Source organism: Haliotis asinina, chromosome 2 (genome assembly GCF_037392515.1).
Source record: "Haliotis asinina isolate JCU_RB_2024 chromosome 2, JCU_Hal_asi_v2, whole genome shotgun sequence".
NCBI lineage: Eukaryota > Metazoa > Mollusca > Gastropoda > Lepetellida > Haliotidae > Haliotis > Haliotis asinina.
Window position 1 is genome coordinate 17,981,392 of NC_090281.1, and position 18,843 is coordinate 18,000,234.

The 18,843-nt window shown below is 40.7% G+C and overlaps 1 protein-coding gene across 2 annotated transcripts; it reads left to right on the forward strand.

Annotated features, from left to right (window-relative positions):
• Positions 1–314: 314 nt before the first annotated feature.
• Positions 315–18,074, forward strand: LOC137273346 (uncharacterized). Of its 2 annotated transcripts, XM_067805955.1 has the most exons (9): positions 411–474; positions 892–973; positions 1,402–1,716; positions 8,719–9,048; positions 9,795–9,878; positions 10,538–10,849; positions 11,422–11,778; positions 13,136–13,255; positions 14,804–18,074. In XM_067805955.1, exons 2-9 carry the CDS (start codon positions 943–945, stop codon positions 14,893–14,895), a joined length of 1,641 nt encoding a protein of 546 aa, XP_067662056.1. In that variant the 5' UTR covers positions 411–474; positions 892–942; the 3' UTR covers positions 14,896–18,074. The 2 variants fall into 2 exon arrangements, with proteins under 2 accessions (XP_067662055.1, XP_067662056.1); XM_067805954.1 differs by lacking the exon at positions 892–973 and having other exon boundaries at positions 315–474.
• Positions 18,075–18,843: the final 769 nt, after the last annotated feature.

The following is an 18,843-nucleotide window of genomic DNA, read 5'->3' on the forward strand; positions in this document are numbered from 1 at the left end:
ATGTATGTATGTATGTATGTATGCATGCATGCATGCATGCATGCATGTATGTATGTATGTGTGTATGTATGTGTTTGTGTGTGTGCGTGCGTGCGTGTGTGCGTGCGTGTGTGCGTGCGTGTGTTTATGTATGTATGTATGTGTAGTTAGGTGTGTGTGTAGGTAGGTGTGTGTGTAGGTGCGTGTGTAGGTAGGTAGGTAGGTATATGTGCGTGTGTGCGTGCGTGTGTTTATGTATGTATGTATGTACATGATATGATTAAAATACTTTTCAAAGCTTGTCATACACCTGATAGACAACTCAAAAACATTTCAAAGTGGAAATGTTGCGTCGTCATATCGTGATGTGGGGGGTTTCCCCAATGCGGAAGTATTTGACTATATCTTGACACACACGGAGTTTACACATTACATGTATATACCTCATAGTCATGTGGCTGTGTCTCGTCATGCTGTCTGTGCTACCCGTATACAGTGAGTATGTTTGTTAGTTTATATGTTAGCAACATTTTGTTTGGATTTTATGTGTGATATGTATTCTGTGTATGTATTTCATGTATGCATGAATGTAGATCGACATGTACCAGTGCCCAGTGTACCATGACGGACGCACCTACTATGTCGTGTACCGTCACAAACACCCACTCTCTCACGTACTCCCTACCTTTCAATCTCACTCACTTCATCTCAAAGTCCATGTCATTGCATATAAATGGTTCACCTCTCTATTACGTATATCCCTTCACCTACCTCACTCTTTCAGTCTCTCTCTGAGTCTGTTTGTCTGTTTCTCCCCATTGACTGAACGATCGATCGATGCAGATCGAAGCCCTCCCCTCCATATTTCCCTGTCTTTGACGAATATATCTATGTATGTTGTTTGTATTTCAGCTTTGCATTATACAGATCATCAAGCTAGAGAACACGATCGGTGCTTTATCGATGTCTCCTTCTTGCCTAAAAGCCTCCACATGTTAGTTACATAGATATTTTCAATAATGAAAGCCTTTCACCATCGTTTTCTCTGTTACCTTTAGATGGCATTTCTTTTCGTTTTTGATACATTGACCCGAACCAAGTGGACAGGTGGACATTTCTTAAAACTTAAGAGTAAAATTTCCATTTACCATTATCCTTCCAATTCTTCTTCTTCTACTACTACTACTACTACTACTACTACTACTACTACTACTACTACTACTACTACTACTACTACTACTACTACTACTACTACTACTACTACTACTGGTTATGTAATATGAGGTATATCGGGTCTAGGCAGTGAACACAGCAGTTCTGTTAATAAGCCCATAACTGACAGCAGTTAATATTTCAATTGGTAAAGTCAGCAAGTTCAAATACAATTTCCTGCTTTAATTAATATATGAAATTCCATTTCAGACACTGATGCTCTCATGTCTAAATGTATTGGGAGGGTAGAAGACAGGGTGACCTTCAGGTGTCCACAAGGTCATGTCGTATACCAACCGGTCATCTTTGTTGGCAAAGGCGAGGGCAACACTTGTGCATATCAAGATGGCGACTGCAGGGGGCTGACCTATGAACTTAAAAAGCAGACAAGTAAATGTTTCTGGCAAGACAGCTGTTCCTTCAGATGGCGAGACCAACTGCCGATAGTGTATTCGAAGAATGTCTCGTGTAAGGGCGTCGTTCCTAATTACGTCAACATGGAAAATCCCATGTGTGTGCCAGAAGGTAGGTTATAGAGTGCGTGCGTGCAGGGGTGATTGACTGATTGAGTGAGTGAGTGAGCGGATTGGTGAGCGAGTGAGTGGGTTGGTGAGTGAGTGAGATTTTACACAGCTTTCAGGTCTGTTTCAAACAAGATCTAGGATCAAGATCAAGATCAAGATCTAGGCACTGGCACTTTCTCTTGAAAAGAGAACATTTGTCTACGCGTGCTCAAATAGAAATGCTTATAGCACTGAAATCGTACCTGTTAATTCATTACATGCTGATTTTTAAACTGCTGATATTTTACTATTGACCAATAAAAGGAAAATATTAATACAAAGAATTGCCATCCCCACCGGTGATACCGGCAACACATAATAAACACACGTAATGGCTAGTAAATTGCTCACCTGATAGAAGACGGTGCGGTGAAGGTTACAATGACATCTGACCATAAGAAAGTGTCCAGTTCTTAATTGGATTTAAGAGTCAAAACATTCCAAATTACTTCAGACATAGAGGTCCAGAGACTTCTATAACATATCCTTATAAAATCCACAACATGGATCAGCCTTTCCTTGTTTATTCCATATTTATTGATTGGTGTATACATTGTTGCACCCGGCAGTTATTTAAGTACCTATGATCCAACTTCTATGGGGGAGCTTTAGCATATGTAATCTTTGGAGTATAACATGTGTGGTACCAAGGAGAACAACTTATTGTCCACTGATCACAGAGCAATATCCAGACGAGTAGGTAAACTTTTAGTCAGCTGGTGCCTTGTGCTCGGTTGACTCAAGGCCTGATTAGGTGCAGTGTTTCTGGAAACGACCGTGACGTTTCACAAATTTTTAGGCGGCAGTAGATCGTGATTCGTGAGTTCACTATTCTGTGGTTCAGTAGTCTGATTGTGGTTCAGTAGACTGATTGTGGCCCACTATTCTGTGGCTCAGTAGACTGATTGTGGTTCCGTAGACTGATTGTGGTCCACTATTCTGTGCATGTGGCTCAGTAGACGGATTGTGGTTAAGTAGGCTGATTGTGGTCCACTATTATGTGGTTCAGTAGACTGATTGCGGTTCAGTAGACAATACTGGAGTGAAGTGTAGCTCAAAACTTTGTGGTGAGGGCTCAGTATGCCATGGTCAGTAAACTTTCTATCAGTAGATTCAGTGTTTTATAAACTGCTTTGATGAATAGACTGATTCAGTGATATGCTGAGAAGACGATGGTGAAATATACTTTTGCTCAACAGACTCTGGTTGTGCAGGCTGTGGTTTTTCTAAAGTGTGGTTCAGCGGAATATGGTTCAGCAAACTGTGATAGAGAAGATTCTGGTTCAGTAGGCAATAGTTTACAAGACTAAGCTTCAGAAGATTGTGGTTTGGTAGACTGGGTACCAGTCGACTGATTCAGTAATATTTACAAGACTAAGCTTCAGAAGATTGTGGTTGGGTAGACTGGGTACCAGTCGACTGATTCAGTAGACATGACCGTCAAATGTGATTGAATGTGTTGTGGGTGGGGTCAATGACTTATGGATCAGTAGAATGTGTGTTTCAATGTTTGTTGAAATCCAGACCAGTTAGAGTTCCTTTTGTATTTAATCCTACCCAGATGTGACAAACAAACACACACACACACACACAGACACACACACACAGACACACACATGAACACACACATGCACACACACATGCACACACACACTCTCTCTCTATCTCTCTCTCACACACACTCTCTCTCTATCTCTCTCTCACACACACTCTCTCTCTCTCTCTCTCTCTCTCTCTCTCTCGCACACACACACTTGCCCAGTTTGCGTGCTGTTATCTGTGCATTCCAGTCGATGTGAGAACCCAACATCCTTCCGCATGCCGATCTGTCACGGGACCGTCAAATGTGATTGAATGTGTTGTGGGTGGGGTCAATGACTTATGGATCAGTAGAATGTGTGTTTCAATGTTTGTTGAAATCCAGACCAGTTAGAGTTCCTTTTGTATTTAATCCTACCCAGATGTGACAAACAAACAAACACACACACACACACACACACACAGAGAGAGAGAGAGACACACACACACACACACACACACACACATGCACACACAGACACACACATGCACACACACATGCACACACACACACTCTCTCTCTATCTCTCTCTCACACACACTCTCTCTCTATCTATCTCTCACACACACTCTCTCTGTCTCTCTCTCTCTCTCTCTCTCTCTCTCGCACACACACACTTGCCCAGTTTGCGTGCTGTTATCTGTGCATTCCAGTCGATGTGAGAACCCAACATCCTTCCGCATGCCGATCTGTCACGGGAAGTAAACAATAACAATACCTCGATCACGACTGACGTCAACGCGTTTAAAGCGGTGTGCATTCCAGTGCTGAGCCGTACTAAACTTTTCCTGATGTTAATGAATGAGTCAGTGTAAAAGCATTAATCGGGTTCAATTTATTTTTTGAGTGAGTGAGTGAGTGAGTGAGTGAGTGAGTGAGCGAGCGAGCGAGCTTAGATTTTCGGCAATAGCCCAGTAATATCACCAGAAATGCAAGATTAAGTACATGACTAAATTGGCTTGGAACAAATACATAATTGTCAACACCTAGATATGAGGTCTTTTTGCAGCTAAAACATATTTTGACGGTCACGACAATATAAGAATGTGAATAGTTGTTATCGTATGAGAAATTCTTGGAAAGGTCGTGAAATGTCCGGATCACTATGTGAGTGAGTGAGTGAGTGAGTAATTGGGCCAGTGGGTAAGAATGTTTTTCGCAGCTTTCACCAATATTCCATTAGTATTCCAACAGCATCACGGCGGGGGACCCCAGCAATAGGCTTCACACATTGTACCTATGTGGGGAATCGAACAAGTGTTTTCGGCGTGACGAGCGTCATGTCAAGAAGGCCGATTCATGTAGGTCAACTTCCAATGACGCTTGTCAATCAGAGTTGGTTGGTTTGCTCTTTAACACCTCACTCAGCAATATTCCACCTAAATGGCAGCTCTCTGAAAATAATCTCGTGCGGAGAGACAATCCAGTGATGAACAAAGTCCAGTGACGTGTAAAGCAAGTGAGCGGGCCTGAGCACCCGATCCCGTTAGTCTCCTCTTACGACAGGCATGTGGACTACACGAGTTCCAGTCAGAAAAGAGTCGATTACATATACACAAGCGTAAACGTGTTAGTTTATAGATAATAGGGTTTTGTAAAATTTTTAATACGAACGTTTTGAACAGTACCTTTTGGCCATATTTTTGCACGGTCTTTTATGTCCTTCACGTGAGCAGCTGTGATTTGTGGTTAAAACGTTCGCTCTTAAGGACCGGCTTCTGTGAAGCCTCTTTCTGGTCACTCCCGACATAATATTGCCTCAGTATGCCAGCAGCATAAAACACATTAGCCCAACCTCTAAAATCATACATAAAAAAATCCATTCCGAAAAATAACATTTTAAAAGAATTTGCTGGGTTAAACTACCATACTGGCTGATTGTGAACCAGGTAGTGTTTATAATGTGAGCATGAATATATCTGCATTTTCATAAGCATAAACATTCCCTCAGACAGTTTAAACATGCCAACTTCCCATTTGAAATCAGTAAACCTCACCTACTTCACGTTGGGCTCTATTCTTTGTCCTCAGCACGGTTTTCGCTTGGTCTAATGTGATTTATAAGTTTACCTTGGGTTAAGAAATGCTGCTGATAAATGCTCAATCCGCCGAATACGTGTCGTCGGAATCTCTCAGTGCAAGAGAAGCTTGACCCTACATGCCTGTAAATCGATACAACTCCTTTGTAACATGACTTAAAAAAGAGTGTGCATGGGTGCATGTGTGGCACGACAGGCAATGTCGTCTCATAGGAGCTGCAATTCTAACGCTTTGTGCCTGCATAAAATACGTAGATCATATATGATTTATACAAATGTACGTAGATCATACACACATACACACACACATACATACATACATAAATTAGTGAATATACATAGTGAAATCATGTGTGTGCGCGCGCGCGCGCGTGTGTGTATGTGTGTATATTAATTGGTGTCTTAATTTTCCGATTTGTACACTTATTTGCTGTAAAAAACATTCACTTACGAATGCTATTGAGGTACAGACAAGCAGTAATCTATCTATCTATCTATCTATCTATCTATCTATCTAACACTCCATCTATCTCTCTGTCTGTCTCTCTCTTTGTCTGTCTATATACCCATCTATCAATATGATGAATGTTAAAGGCGTATTAGCGGTTCAGGCTTTGCAGACAATTTTCTCAATTGCGAAAGTGGCAATGCAGATGTCAGGTATGAACAGGGTACACCAGGAAACATTCAGGTTCAGATTTATCGTTGTAACACATCGTTTTTACACAAACTCCGCACACTGTATTACGATAAGCAGGATTTCCGATTTTTAACGGTACCGAAAAACACTTATCTATGGTTTCCACAAAATACAACATCATACAACATTAGAACATCATGGTCCATTTGTCTAGCCAAATGAAACATCGTATATGTGGCAGGCATATCCGACACGCACACTAAATCCAAGGAAGTACTTCATACGCAGACCAAGGTGTCGTCAGACCAGTTGTGTGATTTTGGCGTCATATTGGCGGTCTCTACAAGGAAGAATCCACACCGGTAGTGTTTACGAATGTGTTGTAAACACGTTTATTACGTCGTGTGTATTTGTGAGTGTTTGGGTGTTTGTGTGAGTGTGAGTGTGAGTGTGAGCGTATATATGTATGTGTGTGTGTGTGTGTGTGTGTGTGTGTGTGTGTGTGAGTGAGTGAGTGAGTGTGTGTTGTGTTTTTTCTGTGTGTTTTACTGCTAGCCCAGCTATATATATAGTGCCAGCTAGCCGACTGACAACCCACAATATAGTGTGGATACCCGGTTCGTACCCTGCGTTTTCTCTCTACATCACCATCCTTACTAAGTTATAATTTAAGGTAACAAGCATCATCTTGTAGCGTCTAAGGTAGGATGTGACCCAGCATGGTAGCCCCGACTTGATACTCTCTGGCCACAAGCTTGGTGAGCTCCACCACAGAGGAGCATGGCTCGCTGGGCGCCATTTTAAACAAACCATTCTTTATTCAATTCCTTGTGTACACAAAAACGCAACCGAAAACAATCCGCTCATTCTATGAGAATTCTCCGATATCAGACATCATGATATATCCGACCCTGATTATAAAATATAGGGGTCGTACAAAAATCAAGCCTTGAACAAAAACTGAGCTCATGCATTTATACAAACATTTACTGTTTCCCAGGATGCAAAGCGGCGATACAGACCCCACAAGGTTGCGCAGTGTACATGATTACTTTCCCACATTCATCACTTTGACAATCCATGTTGACATCATTGAGGCTACAAGTCATACATGGCGGTTTTACACAAACTCCGCACACTGTATCATGATAAGCAGGATTTCGGATTTTTAACGGTACCGAAAAAACACTTATCTATGGTTTCCACACTCGGCGGGGACGAGGAACAGCTGCCGATGTTTATATGTAACGTTTATCCGGTTTCATGTTAATGATAAACGAATGGAATACCACCAATGTCAAGGCTATGTTCCGGTCTGTCTAGATAATATTTCTTTAATAATTTGGGAAAAATTAAAGGAGTCTGTCTCGGCATTTAGTTGGTTTGTTTGTTGTTTGTTTGACGAATGAAGGCTTTAGGTAATAGGGTAGAGTTACAGTCTTGAGTGCGGATCTTTCTGCTTTCATGTGTTTGAAAATTAATTATTCATTATTCCCCTTAATTACCCCAAAAATGTTTACCCAGCGAAAAAAAAATTATGTTTGATTTATAAGGCAGTACTCTGGGCTTCAAGTCACTATACAAACACGTTTCGATCTGAGATATCACATTCCTTAATCACAGCTGTATTACATGTACACGCCTATAACATATGTATTTTAGGACACGACATTGATTGGCTGATACCAAGCCTAGCTGTCTTCCTTGTCGGTATGACATACCAGACTTTATGTCAGACCAATTACCCTCTACCCCCTCAAGCAGGAAGTATCACGTGTTCGTACGTTTTCAACACATGTTTTAAATCAAGTGTTTAGAGCAGGATGTTTCTTTAAAAAGTAAAGTAATGACTACATGTCGATACTTGGCACAAATTTCACACGTAGTCCTCTTTGCATGTCCACAAATTCACGCAAAGTCCACGTCACTGAACACCAACGCTTGTACGCTCACGTCCACATCGACAAGCACACCCATACGTACATATACTGTCACATTCACACCAACACGCACACTCACCCACACCCACCCCACACACGAGCGCGCACACACACATCCATAATCATATTCACACCTATACCCAAACCGATATCCATCATAACACTCACCCACACGTGCACTCCCACACGTGCACTCCCACACGTGCACTCCCACACGTATACGTACGCACGTACGCACACACATGTATACTATAACAAAAAAAACCCATAACCTCTCTCCATCCCTAAAATAGTGGGTTCGAATCCAGTGTAGTTCTCATTTAATTCAAGGTTTGTCAGCGCCATAGAGCAGCTCAATGTTCCCTCAAATGTTGAATGTCTGAGTCACTATAGACGTATCTCACACATCAAGATGACACACCATAACGTAACTGGAATAAAATCCTGACCACACGCTGCACATGTCATTTTATCCCGATAGCGTAAAAGGATGATCGTGCTGTTGATCACTTGATTGACTGGTCCAGACTCGGTTATTTGCAGACTCGCTACAGTTTTACCCAGTGCGGCGTAAAACTAAACTCACTCACTGAAGTTGATGGCACGAGTTCGAATGCCCAGATGGTCAAGCTCATTCCTGGTGTTCCCGCCGTTGTTTTGCTGGAACAAAGCGAAGTGAAATCTCTTCAGCTCACAATCTGGAAATTTCATTATGTGAACATTTATTAGCTCGTGTAAAAAACTTTCTACTTCGTTTTACTTGCAGGAAACATCTACGACATCTGTTCCCCCTCCAGCGATTTCAACGACGTGGACTACGGTGTTATACGTAGCCATGAAACGTACCCTTCGACGTATGCAGGACAACCCAGACGTTGCAGCCTCACGCTGCCATCTAAACCTCAACGTCGGCTGGTTGTCACGGTGGATGCCGTGGACGTTGACGACGGTGGAAGCTTGTCCATACGCACACTCGCTGAGGAAAATGTTATTGATGTTGCAGTTGGAATGGGGACGAAGTTTGAAACTCAGGGCACAGTGAAGGTGGCGTTTAAGGCCAGTACAGGCGGCTGGGGATTTCTTGTCAGATTTGAATGTAAGACCAATTGTGTTATATGTTTATCGAAACATTCCTGAAATCAAAGGGGCGGTGTGTCAGCCTAGTGGTTAAAGCCTTCACTCGTCAAGCCGAAAAACCGAGTTCGATTCCCTACGTGGGTACTACATGTGAAGCCCATTTCTGGTGTCCAAAGCTATGATATTGTTGGACTATTGCTAAAAGCGGCTTAAAACTCAACTCACTCACTCCTGGAATCAAAGGGTCACGCTTAATTTTGCCTAGTCGCCTGAGATAGCCCGCTTCGCTGTGCAGAGTTGTGTCCCTTAGTGGTGACAATAGCCTGTGATCATGGATTTCATGTGTTTTTAAGCTTAGAAGCATTATCTAGGCGAACAATCATAGGTTCCGGTGTCGTTAAGGGACATAACTCCGCTCAGTGAATCGCGGCTCTTAGAGGCAGGGGTCAAAGTTACGTTTTACGCCGCTTTTGCAATATTCCAGACATGGCACCCATGTGGGGAATCGAACCCGGGTTTTCGGAGTGAGTTTTAACCGCTGGGATACCCCACCGCTCCAGACATGAGCAGAACATGCGATGTGAATATTTTAAAGCTTTGTCCTTTAATGTGTTGCATTTTACGTTTTACGGCCAATGTAACTTTTCCAACATGAGTTTTACCATATTAGTAAGTGTTCATATTTATGTCTTCCATTTTAAAAGCTTGACAGTATATTACTATTACATGTATATTGTTATTATAAGGATTACTAATTACTTGCAGACATGCCAGATGATTCGTTCACAGGAAACAGAAACAGCGACGAAGTGAAACCCGTCCCTATATTTCCGGACACAAATTTTAAAGGTATTGTTTCGGGGTTTGGTGTGTTTAGTATGGAACCTTAGAAGGGACATTACCGCGTTTTCGCGCTTTGGTTAATTTTGCCTCGTTTTGCTTCTTTTGGAGAGGGTGACAATGCGACAATGCGACAACGCGGCAATGTCCATTTTCGGATTTAACAGTTTAGGGTTTTTGGGTGGCTACTTTTGAAGGGTTGGGGCATATCAGTTTCGGAATTTGTAGTTTTGGGTACTTTACAGGTATGCAGGTATTCGGATATTTTGTTGGATGCATGAAAGGGACTTAATTCCTATTTTGACAATATGGGATTTCTTTCAATACACCAAAAAGGTTCAGTGGTTCTACTTGGTCATTTTTATATAGCCAGAACCCAGTTAAGGAATATTAATCTTACTCCTGACACGTCCAGCTTTATCAGAAGTATGAGTTCATGGCTACCCAATTAACGAAGATATCGGGGAGATACAGAAATGTAAACACAAACCAGCATGCAGAAAACATCAACACGATTCAGAAATAGAGCACGCATACCAGAATATCTCCCCTCCGATATCTATTAATGATCAATGCCATATAATAATTACGACTAATAGTTAATTGCTGGAATGCTCTCTAAATTCTTTGATTATTTACCAATTTATCACGACTGTTTAATATTCCAGTTTATGGCTCGGTCGAGGAATGCATTACACCCAAGCGAGAACAGATGGACTTAACATGTCCTTCAGGTCACGTGATCTATAAACCGGAAATGAAGGTTGGCGTAAGCATGGACGGGAGATGTTCGTACCGTTCTGGAGATTGCCTTGGCATGACCCATACATTCCTTACACAGAAGTATGTCTGTTATTGGAAAAACTCCTGTGAGTTTGTGTGGAAGACCGGCGTCCCCATCACGATGTCGCGGGCCCTCAGGTGCCTGTCTCTCCCACCGAAATACGTCTCCTTCTCAGGGTATAGCTGTATTGAAGAAGGTACGTATATATTCAGTACAGTTGAGTGAACGAAATAAAGAGTGAGTGGTTTATATCTTTTCTGAAAACCATCGAATAGACTATGCTGATAACAACATAATCAGGACTCGTCACAGGTATCCGACACGACAAAGGGAGACAAATCTGTGCAGTGATATGAAGGGGCATGCCCTAATTGCATGTAATTGCACAGAGAATGTACGTTTATAACTTTCAGAGGTTATTGTTTCCTCATCGTCAGATTTGTAGTCAAATGTATCATATGTTTATTTGGCATTACGTTTTCTCAGCAACGTGCAAATTCTGTTACGTTTGTTTGACAGTCATGGGGAGGTGGGGATGGGTCGGCTTCGTATATGAATAGTTAAAAAAAAGAGCTATGCTTAAAAAGTATACATGATATGCAGGGGGTCACTTACTTTGTACATGCTTCTCCATAAAAGTGATCATCACCCATAGCCATAATTTATGAACGGTCCCTTAACAAATGATACCACTTTCTTAATAAAATTGTAATCATTCTGCATTCTAATCTGCGCGTATATGTTTATATTAACATTCTTGTTTTCCAGATAAGGTCGTTGAGCTATGTGACAAAGATAGTATATTGTTCAACAAAACCCAGGGTGTGATTAAAAGTCATGTGAACTACCCGTGGCATTATAAGGTGGCCAAAACATCATGCCGGAAGAGGATCCGTGTCCCGAGAAATGGCAAACTGCGTCTGCGAACTCAGGACATCGACCTTGACCCCGATACAAAGGGGGATAACCTTAAGATATATCATATAAAAGGCCACAAGACACTGAGGAAAACGTTACGAGGTAGTAGTAAGCTGGATGAAACATTTGCTGGCGGATGTGTGGAAATTGTGTTTCGCGTGACGCCACAGTCCAAATCAGGGAGAGGATTTGTTCTGCATTTTGAGAGTAAGTATCAGTCACACGCACTGAGCCGTTTGTTAGTTAACGATGACGTCGACACATACAATACCACTGCGTCATAGTGACGTCCAAACTGACAATAAAAACACAATAGATCCCAGTACTATTTCAATGTTATGCACAAAAGCCTTTTGGGTGAAGGTTTTACTACTTTTATCCATGTCCCACAAACAAGTAGCTGCTGCTGGTGTAAGCCAGAGGTGGGATAGCTTAATGGTACAAGCGTCCGCTCGTGACGCTGGAGACCAGGGTCATGATATTGCTCTAATATTGCAAAAAGCGGCGTAAAACCATACTCACTCATTCACTCACTCCATATGAACAATATCTGTCACTATCACGTCGAGGGATAGCATACGTGGGAAACAAATGCAGATCGGATTTTCTGTATAACAAGCTAACGCCTTTCCCACTATCCCATTAATGGTCGTCAAAATAGGTCAGTCTGTTAGACTTTTGAGATGAATAAAACTTTTTATTGTTATTTATTATGTTAAGGCTACGATCCTTTTAGCAATACAGGCTATTTAAAAAGAGATAGGAAGGGTTAATCTTCAATATTCTCACTGTGTTATGGTGAGTGAGTTTAGTTTTACGACGCTCTTAGCAACATTCTGGCAACATCACGGTGAGTGCCACCTGAAATGGACTTCAGACATTGTACTCATTTGGGGAAATTTGCCCGTGATTAGGTTACCGTACCCTACTATGTTTGAAAGCCATATAAGTATAATACTAAACTAGTAACAATGTATAGATATTATTTTGTAAATAGGTTAATCTAATGATAAATTATGTAAATCAATATTTTATCATCTAAGGGATGGTGTTATCGGTGCAATAAAGCAATCTGATAAACCTGGTATCCAAATTTGATAAATTTGTAAATTAGGTCAAACGCGAACTACTTGGCAAAAGTTCATACACGCCATGCGAATCCTAAAACGTTAACGAACCGGATTTGATTGCCCACATGGGTACAACGTGCGATGCCCATGTCTGGTTATCCCCGCCGTGAGATTGCTGGAATATTGTTTAAAGCCATCCCTCTCTTCCCCTCTCCACATGAACACTATCTGGCACTATCAAGTCATTGAACAGCATACGTGGGAGTTATACGTGGGGAAAATGGGAGATTATATGTAACTTCCTTGGTATTGTAATTTGTATGCGTATTTTGAACTGATTGTTTTAAAAGCGGCCTTGAAATACGTCCTTAAATACCTCCTGATTCATGACATACACAGTCATACCACGACATAAGTGGAAACGTCCTGCGTACCCCAGAACAACATTTTGTACCCTGATGAAATTTCCTAATTACGACATTGGTATATTTTAGCGGATGTTCAAAGTGCAGCTGAGGTGGATTACGATGACTGCTCAAATGATAGGAAATCTCACAGGTCTGCAGGCAGGAGAAGAAAGCAGGGTAGGCGTGGTCGGAAACAGAGGAGACGAGGTAAGACAGCACCTGGATATAGCCGGTATTAAATACCCATCAAAACAGGTTCCGTGTGACCAGAATATTGCCACAGCTATGAAAATGGTATGAATGGATGACTGGAAATCAATGCCGACACCGAATCTTCCCTAAGAGCACGTGTCCTTGTGACGCTTACAGGTCCGATTTGGTCCTCAGTAACCCATGCGTGTAGGAGGCGAATAACTGGATCGGGTGGTCAGGTTCGTTGACGAGGTTCATCGTATCCTATTTACTGTGGATGACTAGATAATCAATTATTTACAGCCCGTCGTGATATAGCTGGAATATTGCTGAGTACTGCGCAAAACTAAACTCACTCACTCACTTGCCACTCCAAAAACATTCACTCGCTGTTTCATCTTTGTGAAGCAAAACATCCTCTGTACCTCAACGCTCAGGTTGTTCTTGTAGCTGTTCTTGGGTGTGCACTGTTGAACCTAGTTTATTGATAGAGGATACTAAAAGACCTTCCATGTAATACCATTTTTATCAAACAAGCGAGTGATGTTGTTATCAGTGAGCGAAAGCGAGCGGTATTACACTACTTGAACATTGCCGCAAAATATTACACTGCAGTATCTTCCACGGGCGAGTAAAAAACTCGTTTATTCTTGTCGTAGCGATAATAGAGGATACTAAACGACCTTCCGTGTAATACCATTCTTTTTTAACGACTTAATGATTTGGTATCAAATGAGCGAAAACGAGTTTGATACTGAATCTTTCACGAGTTTAATAATGATTTGGTATCAAACGAGCGAAAGCGAGTTTGATACAGAATCTTCCACGAGTTTAATAAAAATGGTAGTTCACGGAAACGAGTTTAGTATTCTGTTTATTACTCTCGATCATAAATTGATAGAAACTGCAGCGAAATTGCCTACAGTGTGATGACTTTGTGCTTTCCCCGAGGGAAGCAAGGTCTAGTACCATTAGCGGCATTAGCATTGTGACGTCATAACTGTGAGGCGTCATGATGTCATACGTCTAGCGGTATTACACCAGTGTATGTTTCACGGGCGAATAATAATCATTAATCTTACACACTTTTGCATTCTCTTGCATCCTCGTTAAATGACAAGTCTACACGCATAAAACGCTCTCATTCTTATGTGAAACAAAATTGAATTGTTTAATTAGATGATATGAATATTTGGAAATACACACTCGTCTTTCTTGTAATGAATATCGATATAAGTGATGGAATGTTATGCCATTATTAGGCCTTTAATTGCCGAGCTAAACATGCCAGTTATCGAACTTTGATTTTGACGTAATTGGTGCTAATCTAGTCTACATCAATCCCGTGAGAGAGAAAGTGTGTAGAAATACGAAAGACGCATCAGAACTGAAAATGTAAACAGTGTGATAGACACGATTGAGTGGATCGATTCATAAATCGTGTCTGTGATATTGTGAGTCGAGGAGAGAGGGAGATTTTTGTGGACCAACATATTAATGATTCTGAATATGCCAATGACCAGATGCTTTCGATAGTGTTGCAGTGTTGCTTTTCATTTTCAGGGCAAAAACACAGACGTGAAAGAAAGAATACCAGAAAATCTTCTAAAAAGCGGCGAAATGCTCGAAGGGGGAGGAAAAGGATAAAAATGTAACATACAGCATGCTCCATAAAATCATATCTTTTACTGCCGGTTGATATCTTTCTGGTTGATGATCTGATGATCTGTTTCCAATGGGGGTGTCTACAGATCTACAGGCAGAGAGACAGAGAGTGAAGTAAAACGTCGGTGACTAGTATATTCCATCGCTTTAATCTTGAAGAATCCACTACAATTATGTTTCGTATTTCTTAAATATAAGAGCATTCATTAAGCACCACCAACCTTTCTATGCGCCTGATCCAGAAATTCACTGGTGTGATTCATTGTTTGAATGACGAGAGAAAAGTTGGAGACTAGCAAACAGAACACACTACCATCATAGAGAGCTAACGGTACTGACACTTGCACTAGGTACTGGTGTACTTGCGATGAGGGATTAACTCTGACAACCTGCATTTCAACAAATGTGTAAAGTATCAGCACCCAACCGACATCAGCGTTCGTGCCGCATTATACCGTGACAAACTCAGAAATTACCTCGGACTGACTTTCTAAAGTGTCCATCCCTCTCATGGATAACATTCGAGAGCCATCTCTTTCAGGTCCTGATTAGAAAATCTGACCTGAAACACCTGCACCATCTGTCTTACCTGCAACATCGCCAGGTTCAGTTCATTAGAACCGGCGTGTCTCCAGCTGTCACGTTGAAGTAGTGCATTACATGCTGACAAGTTTAATTGTTTTTCAACAATTCACAACGCGTTCATAGAGTTACGACATCCGTAACTCTACGGTAAACTGTAGAGTTACGACAGGTCGTAACTTTACGAATGAATAGTGTTTGGGGAACTTATGATTTAAAACTGGATTTTGAATGAGAACATCGTTTCACAAAGCTATAGTAGCGCTATGGCTGCCGTACCTCCTATACTGGACCCCGTTTCACAAAGCTATAGTAGCCCCACAACTGTCGTACCTCCTATACTGGACCTCGTTTCACAAAGCTATCTTAGCGCTACGACTGTCGTAACTCCAATACTGGACCCCGTTTCACAAAGCTATAGTAGCGCTACGTCTGCTGTATGTCTGTGTAACAGCATTTGAGGTGACAATGTTACGAGAAACGTTTCGAGGTCTTAGGCTTACGAGAGCTTTGTGAAACGGAGCCAAGGTGGTTCATTAGTTATGCTCGTTTGTATATTAATAACAATTGTGCATTGCATTTGTTAGATAGTTGCATCATTTGCAAGTCAGAACTGTTTGGAGGTCGGTCAAGTCATATATACGCTGGGTGTATCCGTAACTCAGTGGCGATTGTAGATGAAACCCGTTCTGTTTACCAAATGCTAATGCGAACATGATTTATGTGTATCTCTTTCGAGATGTTATGTATGTCTCTGTGACATGTTTTTATCAGTAAATTGTTGTTATTATCTTTTAAATGTTTTTGTTGCATTTATCAACATTTTACAAAACACATAACAACATCGATGTTTGTACCTGTTTGACAGCTGTAGAGTGGAAACGTTTGTGTCGATGTTATCCAAATGGAGCATAGCATGACGAAGAACGTATGAAAGGCAAAGAACGTATGAAAATAGTACATTCCTCGCTTCAGTTACAAGTTTTGAGATATATTTTATCGTTTAGTCATTTTCAAGTAGTTTCCAAATACAGTTTACCTTAGGGCAATTCTTACTGAATCAGTCGGTGGTTGTGTTTCTCCATTCTACGGCGCAGATGAAACTGATATGACGACTGAGCCCATTTGTTACAGGGTAACAGCACTGTGGAAGCTGTCAAAATCGGCATCTGTCCAATCCGGCAAGTTGTCAACACCGACACAAAATTTCAGTTCCATCCGCGAGTTGTACATTTATTATCACTTCTACAATCCGGCACATTGTCTAAACTAGAATATTTCTTCAGTCCCAATCAGTGCCGGTTTTGACAGCTTACTCTGTATTGGTAAGGTAGGGTGTAGTATTTATTATTTCAGCTGTTCGGGTGGCTTTTAGGGAGGTAATTGCAATATTTTTTGGCCAATCGTTTGATATGTCATCATTCCATGAGTGTGTATTTCTTATTTTGTAACGCACTTATCAACATTTCACTTATCAACATTTCACGATAATACTAAATACTTTCGAAAATACATGTATTTTGATATGGTTTGTTTATATGGGGTTTGGGTTAGGTTCCATATATTTTGTGGAGAAACTAATGTTTAACTGAGCTGACCACGCCCATGTATCTCATACATCTCGTCACTGACTCACGATTTTTTTGGGCTGTAATTAACATTTTGTTTCATTATATACAAAACCAGACAGCCAGGGTAATGTTATTCATATTACTTTCGTTAGTGAGGTTGATATTTGGGGTATGATGTGTTGGACTACTTCTGATCCAGCGGTTAAAGGTATGTGTATGTGCACTAAAGTCAGTCATAAATAATTCAAGGATTGGGCAATGTAGATTCCTGACCTGAATCCCATTTCAGTATTCGTTTATGAGTATAGTCATCAATATCCTACCTTATTCCCCAACACATGAAATGTACCGTCAGTCATAAAACACTTGCTCAAGTTGTCACTTTGTTGTGTGCAACTTGATATGGAAATTGTTCCTCTTAATTTGTCTAACCACTGATACCAATGTTTCCTTAGTAAGGTTTTGCAATTAGCTGATGTTGTTTCGATAGTTTGGTGTGAAAGACTTTAACGTTTACCTGAATTTCATGAATGTCACAATTTTGATTCTGGTTCTAAATCTTATAAAATGATTTGTTAACTACGTTTCGAGGATCAAGAACCAAAAATGTTTTGTGGGAATATCTCTCTTTTTAATTTTTATTATTTAAGCACCCATAACATGGCTTTAGTGTTTTATCTCCTGCGTTTCTTCACGAGTTTTGTTCATACTTTGACTTCTTACCTAAGTATATGTACGTTTTGTCGCCTGTTAGTTTCGTTTTATAGTTATTTCATATTTGTTTTGGTCTGTTTTTACGGATTGACTTATTTTGTTTCTTCTTACCTTTCATAATGTTATAAACACAACTGATCGTCAATCATTCTCGTTTTTGTTCATATGATGTGCATTCGTGTTCAGTACAAGTTTCAGAGATAGTCTTTGTCACTGTGTTGACAGTATCTCTCAAAAAGAGTTTGTTTTAGATTATGTTTTGCAAATGTTTATTTTGTTAATAAAACAAAAAAATACTCTGATCCTTTATTTGTTACAAAGTTAATAATACCCCTAATCTGCTGTGAAAGTTTGTTTTTTTAAAAGCTACAATCTTTATAAACCACGTGCCTGAAATGTACTAGTCTTTTATGTATGAATATTGTCTGAATATTGTTCTGAAACTACATCCCGAACCTCGTACTGGTAAATGTTAAAGTTCCCAGTCTTGAAAAAACACCAAGTTCCTTCCAAAGAGAAATGTACACTCTCCAAAAGAAAGATCAGAAAGGTATTGTCCAAAAATAGGGAAGTATGTCAAACGTATTCAAGTCTACGTAAGTCGATTAAGCTTGAACATAGATGAAGGAAATGTGACACACGTATGAACATGCATGTATTGTTGTCATTGTCATCATTAAGTCAGTTCACTCAACACAAGGGGGCGTTCAAGTCAGTACCTGCACGTCAGCTTCGAAAGGATTGCATAGGTCGTCGGATTTGTTTTGGGTGATTTTTCGCCATTCGTCCCGCAACGCGTTGCCAAGTTCTGCAAGTGTCTAATAACGGTGGTGACACTTAGGTCGCGTCGATCAAGGAAATCAGACGATTTGGAAACCTTACAGAAGAAGTCAGTCTGACCAGCAAAATAGAACTCAAATGCATAAGGGTTTTGTCTCGTTTAGAAACAAGGTTATAAAAAAGACCCAACCCTATCACTGCATTAAAATATCCTTTTGACACAATGTTTTGAACGCCCTGTACAGGATCACATATGAACAGGCAGATTGTGAAATCATTCATTTGGCATCG